This window comes from Puntigrus tetrazona, chromosome 9 (genome assembly GCF_018831695.1).
Source record: "Puntigrus tetrazona isolate hp1 chromosome 9, ASM1883169v1, whole genome shotgun sequence".
Lineage (NCBI taxonomy): Eukaryota > Metazoa > Chordata > Actinopteri > Cypriniformes > Cyprinidae > Puntigrus > Puntigrus tetrazona.
In genome coordinates, this window is record NC_056707.1 from 17132211 (window position 1) to 17144837 (window position 12627).

At 36.5% G+C, this 12627-nt stretch overlaps 2 protein-coding genes across 2 annotated transcripts; both read right to left on the bottom strand.

The window, feature by feature from the left end:
* Nucleotides 1-259: 259 nt before the first annotated feature.
* slc25a6 (solute carrier family 25 member 6) lies at nucleotides 260-4585 on the bottom strand. The gene is made up of 4 exons (XM_043249683.1): nucleotides 4352-4585; nucleotides 2706-3192; nucleotides 1656-1796; nucleotides 260-1566 (listed from the first exon to the last, which is right to left on the bottom strand). Exons 1-4 carry the CDS (start codon nucleotides 4460-4462, stop codon nucleotides 1409-1411), a joined length of 897 nt encoding a protein of 298 aa, XP_043105618.1. The 5' UTR covers nucleotides 4463-4585; the 3' UTR covers nucleotides 260-1408.
* A 345-nt stretch (nucleotides 4586-4930) lies between these two features.
* asmtl (acetylserotonin O-methyltransferase-like) lies at nucleotides 4931-11147 on the bottom strand. The gene is made up of 14 exons (XM_043249695.1): nucleotides 11000-11147; nucleotides 10410-10540; nucleotides 10186-10317; nucleotides 10050-10097; nucleotides 9897-9961; nucleotides 9740-9804; nucleotides 9550-9658; nucleotides 8904-9264; nucleotides 8126-8300; nucleotides 7685-7869; nucleotides 7474-7606; nucleotides 5959-6099; nucleotides 5714-5836; nucleotides 4931-5397 (listed from the first exon to the last, which is right to left on the bottom strand). Exons 2-14 carry the CDS (start codon nucleotides 10500-10502, stop codon nucleotides 5126-5128), a joined length of 1902 nt encoding a protein of 633 aa, XP_043105630.1. The 5' UTR covers nucleotides 10503-10540; nucleotides 11000-11147; the 3' UTR covers nucleotides 4931-5125.
* Between the last annotated feature and the right edge of the window lie 1480 nt (nucleotides 11148-12627).

Sequence of the window (12627 nt, forward strand, 5' to 3'; positions counted from 1 at the left end):
TCATTTAAGTTATGGCCAAACCCATCAGTTTCATATTGCATCAACCAAAACTATTTTAACATTTAGGATTTCCGTGATCGATTGATGAAGAATATTGCAAATCTGCCCTCTAAAAGTTGCAATCAACCAGTGAGAATCAAGTATTTGAGAGCACAGTGATACTTTATTTTTAAAGGAATTAAATGAAATATCTATAAAATAAAAAAATGTAATTGCCACAAACCATAAATAATTTAAAATGAAAAACATGAAAGCGTAATGGGTAGGCTATCCACTTTTATTGAATTTACAAGTATGGTGTTTAAACATCACTGCAAGTAGTCTTACAGCCTTTCTCTCCATATAGTGTGGAATAAGATTACAATAGCTCTACATGCTAAAAATGGTATAACGTTTCAGTGTCACTGCTGAACTCACAAAGCCCTTCCTTCCTTGCCCTCACATTTCTACATCTAAAAGCGGGATCTACTTCATCAAGATCAGCCCGACGCAACCAAACACTGAGACTGACAAGAAAATGGCCATGAAAATATGACTCCCCTCATTATCCAAGATGGAAAATACTTCCAAAAAGAGAAATCATGGAAATACACTTTTCGTGTCACACAAGGTCTGACTGTGAAAGCCATGTCTCTGGCTCCACACATTCTCTGCTGGAACACTTTCCTAGGCTCTCTCTCTCTCTCTCTCTCTCTCTCTCTCTCACTGCTGAGACACACAGAGGGCAAATCTGTTGTGAATTAAAGCGTCGTATTTAATACGTCTGTGATTCCATCGGACACCAGCTCTCGGTTGGTTTTTCGGGCCCAACTTGAGAAAACGTTTAAAGTGTGGAACGTTATTCTGTGTGTTTGAACTTCACTTTTTTTTTCTTGAGAGTGATATTTTATACCCTTGTTACCACAGACCTCAGAACTGAAAAGCCGAGCTGAGCGACTACAAGAACATGGTTGGCTGCTGAGCGAATGCGCGACAAAATGCAGTCGTGTCGCGCCATCTTGAGGAGGTATTGTGGTATTGCATGGTGTTGTTGGCTATGGCTCAGATTCATGAAGCAATATCATATATATATATATATATATATATATATATATATATATATATATATATATATATATATATATATATATATATATAATTGTAAGCATAAATATACAACACATTTCCCTTATATTACCAATTTTAGAATTTTTAATATGTAATATTTCTCTGACTGCTTTCTTTTCATAAAATATGGGTTATACTTAGAACACAGCATTTTCTAAACATAAAAATATAGCAACGAACAAAATCAATCATCTAACACAATCAAACCAAGACCACATCTGTGCGGAGTGAAGAGGGTTTGGTTAAAGCTTGACAGAACTGTGTGGTAAAAGCTATTCTACTATCATCTAGCGCATATTTTTTAAACAAACTTCTTGAATTCATCATAAAGCACGAGCACAAAAGCGCCCCCCATTCCTCTGAGTACATTAGACAGAGCCCCTTTGAAGAAAGCTTTCGCACCCTCATCACGAGCAATCTTTCTCCAGCAGTCAAGGGTTCCAGTGTACATAATATCCGCTGGGAAAACAAAAGACAAAGGCCCGGGTTGAAATAAATGCATGCTTGATGGAGAACAGCGCATATGTTTGAGTGTGTCTGTTGTTTACCTCCTTTGCGGCCGGACTGCATCATCATGCGACGGCGCACAGTGTCAAATGGATAAGACACCACGCCAGCCACCGCTGTCACAGTTTGCGCAATCATCCAGCTGACCACAATGTGGGTGTTCTTAGGGTCGGGAAGCATGCCTGGACAGTACCACACACAATTATGCATGCATGTTTCTTATATATTCGAAGAACTGAACTGGCTGTGTGAATTTGACTTGATTAGGCCGTATTGCAAGATAAATTTGCGACATTTTAAGCCTTTTTTTAAATCAAAGAAAACGCTAGGAATGTATTCTGGAAATAGAAGCGATCTTCCACCATGGTCCCCAAAAATACGAAGACATACGAACTAAAAAAAATGTTTTACAAGTGAAATTCAAGCATCTTTCATTCTATAAAATCAACTTAAATTAGACGTTTAAATTAATTAATTTTTTTAACTTTTTGCCCAAATTTTAAAACTTGTTTTTTTATTGTTAACTAAACCTTTGACACATACCGTAGTTTTCATTCACTGAAATAAAGCTGGATTTGTTTTTTATTTCTGATGGAAGCTTGTGGAAAACATGCTGAAATTACTAAAGCTCAAATGGAAATAAATTAAAGCTGAATAAAAATAAAAACAGAATGTTAAAAAACAGCGAATTAAAAATGACGAAACAATCTAAAATGAAAACGTTAACTGAAAATGTAACAATAAAAAGTCAAACTCTGTGTCAAAGTTAATATTACTATAATAATATATAAGCAATAATACAATATCAGTTTCAAACCAGGCTTTGCCTAACCAGAATTCGAAAATTGTTTTTCATTTAAATTCCTAAAAATCTAAAATAATAATATAATTTGCTTTTCTAGTAAAAACCAATGTTATTTTTAATAATTCTACATCAGTAAATCAACCACGTTTCCAGCATGACTTATGTAAGTTTAAAAAGATTCAAATAATGTATTTGCTTTTCTACTAAAAGCTACTATCGTTTAAAGAAATTACAGAAACGGAGCACAACCTTGAAAAACACATCATCCGAAACACAAACCTATTACCTTTAGCAGTGTCATAGATTCCGAAGTAGGCGGCCCTGTAAATAATGATGCCCTGGACGGAGACGTTGAAGCCCTGATACAGACCCCTCAACCCGTCTGACTTAGAGATTTTGGCCAGGCAGTCAGCCAGCCCATTGAACTCTCTGGTGCTACCAGCTTTCCCGACATCTGCAGCCAAGCGGGTACGAGCGAAATCCAGGGGGTAGACGAAGCAGAGGGAAGTGGCTCCTGCAGCCCCTCCGGAGGCCAAGTTGCCGGCGAAGTATCGCCAGAACTGCGTGTGCTTATCGACACCACCCAAGAATATCTGTTTGTACTTGTCCTTAAACGCAAAGTTGAGGGCTTGCGTGGGGAAATAGCGAATGACATTGGCTAGATTGCCTCGCCAAAATGAAGCAAAGCCTTGCTCTTTAGGAATCCTCACAATGCAGTCGACAATACCTTTGTACTGTTTGTCTGCACTGATCTGCTTGCTGGCATGTTGTACCTATAACGTAAAACACGAAACACTGTGAAATACATGATATCTGGATTGATTTTCTGTTGTCGTTTGAGTGTCCTTGAGCAGTATTTGAAACACTGTTACAATTTAGACGAACCTTTTTCTTAGCAGTTTATATAAAATGCTATGATGCTAAAGCTGTATTTTGATCATTACCTCCTTTTTCAGTCTCACGTGATCTTTCAGGTATCATTCTAATTTGCCGAATTGCTTCTCAAGAAAGATTTATTAATATAATCAGTGCTCAAAAAAGCTGCAATGCTTAATATTTTTATGGAAACTATAATAAATAAGCATTTGTTTGAAACATTTTGCTAACATTATAAATGTTTTTAACATCACTTTGATCAGTTAAATCTGCTTAATCTGCTGACCCCAAACTTTTGAACAGTAGCCTACCTACAACAGAAATATTAAGCATAACCTTTGTTTTGATTTTTGATAATATTGTGAAACGCTTCTTCAGCATCAAATCAGCATCTAAGTAAGATTTCTGAAGGATCGTGTAACACTCCAGACTGGTAATGACTGCTTCAAATTTAGCCTCGCTACCACAGGAATAAATTAAATATATTAAAATATAAAACAGGCACTTTGAATTATAATAATATAAAGTATTACTGTTTTACTGTATTTTAAATTAAATAAATCCAGCGTTGGTGTGCCTAAGAGACTTATTTTTAAAACATTAAAAAAAAAAATCTTTAGGACTCCAAACATTTGAATGGTACCATTTAGTTCTCTCGTTATTTTCTTATGATTTCTTGGCGAAAAACCCTAATGCCTAAAGTCTGGGCCTGTAACATGAGACCAGACTGCAGGGGGCAAGATGAGCCACCTATCCAGCTGCAGCAAATTCTGAGTTTTGCTTTAAAATACGGTACTAAAATCTATAACATAAGATCCACATGAACGAATGTAAGAATAGAAAGCACGTATTCAAATGATTTTCATGCTGAGCTCCCCCAAGGATGCGGATGTTGCAGGCAGACCACTCCAACATGGCCTCTGAAGGACAAAGTCAGTTCGAATCTTAATAGCCACAACATAACTCATGCTATTCTAAAATTCGAAAGAAATGGGTTTATAAACTAGCATGCATCACGACAGAGAGAGTTAAGAAAAGTCAAATTATGATTCTCACCTGCAGCAGCAGTTTGACTCTCTCTATCGGCGCGACTGCAGTTTTGGAAATAGCCGCGGCGACCCCACCGGCCAAGAAGTCTTTAGCAAAAGAAACTGCAGCATCAGCCATGGCGATAATACTTAAGCTTGTAGTATTATGAACGCGATATACTGAACGTGCTGGCAGAAGCGGGAGGTAGAGCGGAAAGTGATGGGGATGCTGCGAAGGGCACACTGCGCTAACTCTCGGGGTTTCTCGCGATATTTATTCAGGTGCGCGTAAAAAGACGCTGTGTACGGCATTGCTACAGAACTTGCATTTTCACGATATGCTGTATCTATTAATTGGTTAATAAGGTTATAATTAATTGTCCATTTTATAATTCCGCTTATATTCTGTAATATGCATTTTATTGTTCGCATTTAAAAGCGTTTTGAACAATAAACAAAAATTGTGCAGAATAGTGCAAATTCTGCGTCTGTATAATTGAATTTTTGACTAATAACCTAAAATTTATAATATATATCTCTTGAATCCATTCCCTATATGACTACAGCCCCATTTGCTCCCTATAAATATTGCTAAAGACAAGAGTGCTGCATTTTGATTCAAAACCATATTTAATTCAATATACAACATGCACAGTTAAAAACAATTTGTGTAATTAATAATAATAATCATGTAAAAATACTTATTTTGAGCTTAGTCAGAAACATTCATAATATCCGAACACAGCTAAAACACTGAACTAGAATAAGCCAGCTGTAGTGTTTTCAAGATGCTTTCGTCATATCACTCAAGTTCTGCGGTCTCAATGGATGCTGAAGAACAGCCAAGTAATGTTCTTTTGTCATTTGGGTCTTCTTTCACAAATAGCATGGCATCCAGCAGATTGTCCGAGTGCTTGATGTGTTTGGTAGTGAAGCCATGTTTCTCCAGTAAGTCACTGTATTCAGTGGTGCTCCTCTGTTTTCCTTCTGTCATACTGAGGGCTTGCAACAGGGCTCGGCTTGGCCTTTTTCTTTCCTCATCCAGCAAGATCTCAGACACCAGAAGCCCACAACCTGTTTGGTAGCAATGCATTCATAAATCAAGCATTTAAACCCTTTACCTTGATTTTGTTTGTTTTTTTTACACACAAAAAAGCTAATTTTATGTATCTAAGATGTTCAGAGTTCAATGTTAAGGTAGAGTTCATACTGTAAGAATCAATTATGCCTGGAGTTCACAAACTGGGGTGAAGAAACCCCAAGAGGGCGCTAAGGAGCCATTTACAAGGGGATCGTTATATTAGAAGGTCCTTGGCATTAAAACCTTTTATACTTCAAAATCAGGCTTACATATTAAGAATTTAACCATCTCTCTTTTTGAAGCACTTACCTGGTGTGCACCTTTTGGACAGTTTACTCAATAATATATGCAGTTTCTCATCAGACCAATCATGGAGGATTCGTGCAAGAATATACAGGTCTGCTTTAGGCAGGTCATCTTTAAAGAAATCTCCTATCGTTCAAATAAAATGAGAAGTGTTTCATTTCATTTGCACATTACTCAGGATGTATTATATATGAAACAAATGAGCAATTCTTAATTATAAAAATGATTATATAAAGTTTTCTGCTGACCTGCAACAAATGACACTCTGTCATCAGTTTCTTTAGGCTGAAAGTGGCGTCTCATCTCAATGACTTGTGGCAAGTCAAATACAATAACCGACAGTCCAGGATGTGCTTTTGTAAACTCGTATGCCATGGCACCAGTGCAACCTGTGTGAAAACAGAATGCTTCTTAAATACTTATATCATAAAATGCATATAACTCATATCTCGAAAGTACACTTCAAAAGTTTGGAATTGTCTGATGTTTGCTCACCAAAGCTGCATTTACAGTATTTGATCAAAAATACAGTAAAAAAAAAAAGTGATACTGTTATCGTTATGATTCCATTTAGTTTCTCTAGTGTCACAGAAATGAAACCCTTCACCCTTTAAGTAACTTTGAAGTTGCTAACTGTTTTGTCAGCGTAGAAAATAAATTCTAGCACTAAATTTAGGTCAACGCCGTAAAGAAAATAAATAGGACACAATAAATACAGATGTCCTTGGCATAAAACGCCCTTGAGAGAACTGGTAATTAGAACCATTTTTAATTTGCATAACAAGCTTGCAACTCCTTTTCAGATAAGCAGCTTTTGAGAACAAGCTCTTTCAGGATAAAATATGCATGCACTATGCTCTAGTGAAATCTCAAATTATGCAAGACAGCAGCGGGACGGTGGTTTCTGCAAATCTTATCTGTGCGTTCTCGCGGTCACTCGATCACGTCTAAATGGGAAGTCAAGACACGCAATGTTTTGATCTGCCTTTTTTTGTATGTCAGAGTGAGGAATGTTGAATTATCCTGAATTTTAGAAACAGCTGGGAGAATATGTTCTTTTATTTTTTATTTAATCAATTAATTTTATTTCATTTTATTACTTTTTAATATTTTATTAAAGTGGTTTCAAAATGTATTTGACTTTGATTTGACCTGATATATTAAAGTGCCCATTATGAATTTTTTGCAAAACTGACCTTTCACGCAGTGTGTAACACAGCTCTAAGTGAATAAAAACATCCTGCAAAATTTTACATCTGAGTATATTGTTTTTGTTGTATATTGAGCTATTGTTCCACAAAACAAAGAGTCGACTCTGAATCATTGAAACTTTCATTTGTAAAAGTGACCCAAGCCATTTCCTGTTGACCTCAAAATGAAACATTAAGACTTTATTTTCACATTGGTCTGAATGAAAATGCTAATTCATTATTTGCCACTAGGTGCCACTAGTTAAAAGCTCAGAAACACTGCTGTAAAATGAAATCAACCAATCACTAGAGGTATTTTGAAAAATTAATTGTTAACAACAAGGTCAAAATAAATGCATATTATAAGAAAAGGAAAGTGTTTTCCTATTGTTTGGGACTCCTAAAACCAACATATGAACATTTCATAACCCATAATAGGGGAATTTTAAGGCTGATCTTCAAAAAAAGTTTAATTAAGTATATCATGAATTTAATTACCTAAAAATTAATCAATTGATAGACTTTATTTTACCATTTGTCTCTATTTTTGGGATTAAAAAAAAAATCATATACCTCCAATATCACAAGCTGTTTTATAAGGAGAAAGATCAAACGCTGTTGCTACATCTTTTCCAGTCACCCTTGCGATGCTGTGCATTGCATCCATGAATCGTGTCTTAACTTCGTCTTTACTGTAGTATGCATCCTAGAAAACAACAGAGCAGTTCTATTTAATACTACAATAAATGCCTGACCCATAGGTGATATAAGCAGATGCATTTACCTGAAACACATCCTCATTCTTCTTCCCAAATGCTCGCTCATGTTGGCTGGTGCCCTCCCTGACAGCGTTTTCTAGATGGCTGAAGAGAGGCCACACCATGTCATTGCAGTGGAGAATGTACCCATGCAATGACTCTGGGCCGTCTGATACGAGGAAGCGACTGGCCTGTTCTGTATTTCTATACACTGCAACAGACAATAAACAATGTTACATTCACAGTCCACCTCCGGACATGACAATGAAGAGAGCATGTAATAAACAATCAGTAGGAGGCGATGCATGTATGCGAGTGCCTTGCTTTAATGAACAGAGAAAGTGCTTGTAAGTTATAAATGGACAATGAGCTTAGAGGTTTTAGAACTCGCGTTCAGGAAAACCACATGCGATTTCTACGACAGTAACACCATTTATGTGAGGAAAATCCCAGTACGTAAATCTTACCACTGGTATTTTGCCGTTTGACCCGTTCTAGAAGTCCTAAAGAGACAGAAGCTTCCAAAAGCCTCTCGGTGCCCAAAACAGAGGCGTTGATTTGGCCAGCTACCTCTTCTAATGTCAGACTGTTAGAGGCGTTCAATACATCAAACACCTTCAGTTTGGATGCTGTGAATAGAGCCTGATAAACAAATGCATTACAGGACAGTTACCAAACATTTCCCCATTGCTAAATCATGCAAACCATTTGGATCCTAATGGTTTATGAGTAAATGAATGCAGGGGCATAATAGCTAAATTAAGCTACAATATACAGTTAGCCCAAAAAGGAAAATTCAAAAGTTTATCTGCTTACCCCCGGTGGGAAACCAAGATGTAGGTGACTTTGTTTTTTCAGTAGAACACAAACAAAGATGCATAAAAGATAAAAAAAAAAAATCATAATATTGTTCAGTTTTTTGCACAGACCGAATATTTTGTCTTTGCACATCAATGTATCTTCAAGAGTCGCAGGGTTTAATTTTCTTTTTGCTCTCAATGTCTGTATGCACATTTACTTGTACACAAAGTCACCAACATCTTGGATGCCCTTAGGGTTAGCAGATACACATCAAATGTACATTTTTGGGAGAACTATTCCTTTAGAGGTGTAGTTCATGACATTATTGACCCATTATGTGTTGGTCTAAAACATATATTCATTTCGTTTTGATGAACACAATTGCACTCTGGCATAAGGAGAACAAGTAAGCTATCCTTTGAAAATGTAAAGGATCATGAGTACCTTTGAAGCTTTAAATCCATCCAGTAAGCTGATGATACTGTGGGGGACGTCCTGTCTGCTGCTCTCCGGCCCAATCACATTCTGTTCTTGCATTGACGTCCGACCGTCATCTTTACCGTTTTCCATTAGCTTAACCTTCCCATTTGCAGCACCCTCAGACAGGCTGTTAACCAGAGTCCAAGACTCATCCGATTCCCTTTTGACTTTATGGGCTGGACTATCAGGTGGGCTGTTAAAAATCGATCCCAGCTGCTTGCAGAAGTGGTTAAGAGGAAAGCCTACCACATTAAGAAAATCTCCTTTTACATACTCCACCAACATGCCACCCAAAGCCTGGATCCCGTAACCACCAGCTTTGTCCCTGTCAAGCACGGATCAATCTGTAAGTCTCATCACTGATAGGAATTTGCACAGAGTACAGAAAATGGATTTATTTACTCAAAGTGGACTCCCTTACTCAAAAATGTACTTTGTTGAATTCTCCCTCGTCATATTCAACACGTCAAAGCAAACACAAAAACGCTCAACTCTATAAAGGTCCAAATTCCACAGGTTCAACGAGTTTAAATTTACTGAACATGCTCAGCAAACGTGATCGCAAACTTCAATGCTTTTAACATATGAAAACCAATACACATAAACTTACATGGGCTCTCCACTGTTGATGTATTCCCAGAGCATCTCCTCAGATAACTCAGCAAATTTAACTTTTGTCTCTTCATAAAAATCTACCACTTTGTAGTCTGTATCTAAACCTACAAAGAACAAGGATTCATCTTTAAAATGTCAATTTTAAAAATAGTGTTTCATTTTAAAAAATAAATATATTTCCGTACCTTTCTTATCATGGCAGAGCACAATAGCTACACCTGTGAAGACGCTATGTTCCTTGCCACTCAACCTGAAATACAATCATTTATACAATATATTTCAGTTTCTGCATCAGTGCAATAAACACCTAACTTAACACAACAACAAAAAACAAAACTGCACCTTGATAGCATACGGTAAGCATCTTGTTTATCTGTAGGCTTCTCCAAGATCAAGCCGTCAACTGTCTGAGGACGAAAAGAAGAAAAATGTAACAAGGCAGTTTTCGAGACAGAATATCATACATAGAATCTGTTATATTATACAGCTGCTTACCACAACAGTGTCTGCTCCAATCACGATATCTGGACTTTTCAAGTGTTTCTGAATCAAGCACGTATACAGAATAAAGGGGACATTGTAAATGGTCAGACACTAAAATTTGCTTTCTAACATAGGGAAATATACTTACAAATGGCATTCGGTGGGCCACTTCTAAAGCCTTCTGTTTGGCTGTCTCCACTGCATAGTCATATGGGCTCTTAAACAAGGATTTGTCCAGTGTTTCTTTAAACCATGAAGGAACCACCTCGAACCGTAAACCCTGCCTCATCAATGCAGAAGAAGAGAGAAAGCACTGATCATTCAAAGCTCACTGTCCTTGTACAAATCTAATAAAAATAACCAAAAACTTACAGCATTAGATAAAATTTCCAGACGTCGTGGCGATGCGCTTGCCAGTACAACAAGCTTTCCACTCAACTTGGATATTACTGGATTTAACAGCATATTGCTCTTCTCCTTTCTGTCACTTCCAGAGGTCTATCCTGGGATTCAAGAGAAACATTAACCCACATGCATATAAAAAGCAATGTTAAATATCTGGACATGGAGCTGGAGCACATGGCTTATAAAGCAAAATTAAGTAAGTCAGTATGCTTATCCAGCAAAGCTATATGTTCTCAAGGACGGCAACCTAGATAATGGTTGATGGTGAGCTTGACAACAATTTGTCCAGATCAAAGTGTTTCTCATCGTTGTTTTACTTATTTATTTGTTTAACAGAAAAGATCAGTATATCAGTGTCTAACAATAGGAACAGTGAGGTTGCATTAGACTTGTATTGAGTCTAGTTATACAGCAACAGCAGTGTATTCATGCAAGAACTTAGCGTGACAAAACGCGGCAATAATTCATTCATGTTTTGACACTAATACATTCAGGCAAATTAGGCACATATAAAATAGGTATATATTAAATTATCTTTATTCTTTTTAAGCATTTACCTGGAAAGGCTTGCTCCGCTCAACTCTTGCGCTTCCCGAAACGCAGTGCATTCACTGACAGGCAGAGATCCCGAAGAGGCGGAGTCTGCCGCGCACATGCGCAGTAACCTGTCCTGATATAACGACGTCACGATACTTCTACTTTACCACGTGTAAACGGAGTGATGTTTCGTTTATTCTGGACTTTTCATGAACAACATTGGAAAAATATTGGTTCATTAATTAATAATATCCAGCAAGATGTACGTATTATTACTTTGAAATGAATTATTTTAGGACATTAAGAATACGACTCTACTAAAAACATTATTTGTTATAAATTAATTTTCTTTGTAAATTATGTAGGCTATCCTCAAAGTTATCCAACATACCGCATTTTCTTTCTTTTCTTTTTTTTTTTTTGGAAAGAATTTAAAAAAATTATATAAACAATTTCAATGTCAGAAAATAAGAAAGCCAGCAACGACAGAAGCAACTATTTTGCAAAAAAAAAATGTTTTGTATAGTTTTAACTGGTGGTTAAATGTCTTACCTTCAAGTTTTTTTTCTGCTTTTTCTCTTGTAATCTTTGTTTTCAGTTGACATAATGTATACCGTTAATATTTTGTGTACACATTATGTACAAATATATATTTTAAATGGCAACTCTGTATTCATTCCTTGCATTAATTAAAAAAAGAGAGCTAAAAAGTAAATGGAGTGTGGGAAATGACTGTTGTATTGTCATGACAAAAGGCGCCAATATTATATAAAATGTTACATCAGTAGTTACATTATAGGTATGGAGCTAATTCATTTAATAATTACACTCAGAACTAAATTTAAGAAACTGTATTGGCATGTATTGCAAAAATGTATGTCCGTTTATGTAGAGTAGAGTGGTATAATAAGAAAACAAAGCCAAAACCTAAATAGGTTATTTAGAAACCCCCACATGGGAAAAGAGGATGTATGGGCCGCCCACTTACAAACAATAAAAGAGTTCTTGTATCAGTAAAGATGTTGAATCATTGGGGAATGCCATAAAAATATCCAGAAACCAGTAGCCAAATGGGAACGTAATACAGATCATTTACGTTTTTTTCTACATTTACCAGCATACAGTACTTGTATATACTGTGTGTGTGTGTATGTGTAGCTGTGTGTGCTTCTGTCTAGACAACTTTTTTTCATACCCCACTCTGCAAATCACTCCACTGTAATAAAAAACTGTCTTTTTTCTCTCACTCACTCGAACCGTAACATCACCTGTCGTGGTGCACTTTGAAGTGGCGTTTGCAAACAGCTTTATTTCCTTTTTGCACATTGCACTGGGCATTTTCTGCAGCATTCAGTTGTATACTTCATATTGGTCTGGGACCATTTTCCACTGAGATCACTGATCATTTTTGACTTTTGAAAAATTCAATTTGTTCAGTACATGTACTTTGCGCTGAGCTTTTAAAGGAACTGAAAGAAAATGTTGACCTCGCTCTGACATGTCTGTGGTTTAGGTACTCAGAACAGTTAGCCTAACAAATCAATAAATAAAATACAAAATAGCTTGTTGTAATTATTTTGTTGAGTAGGCCATATGCATATTTGATCTCAGAACGACAACACTAAATGAATTTGTTCAGATGTATTTA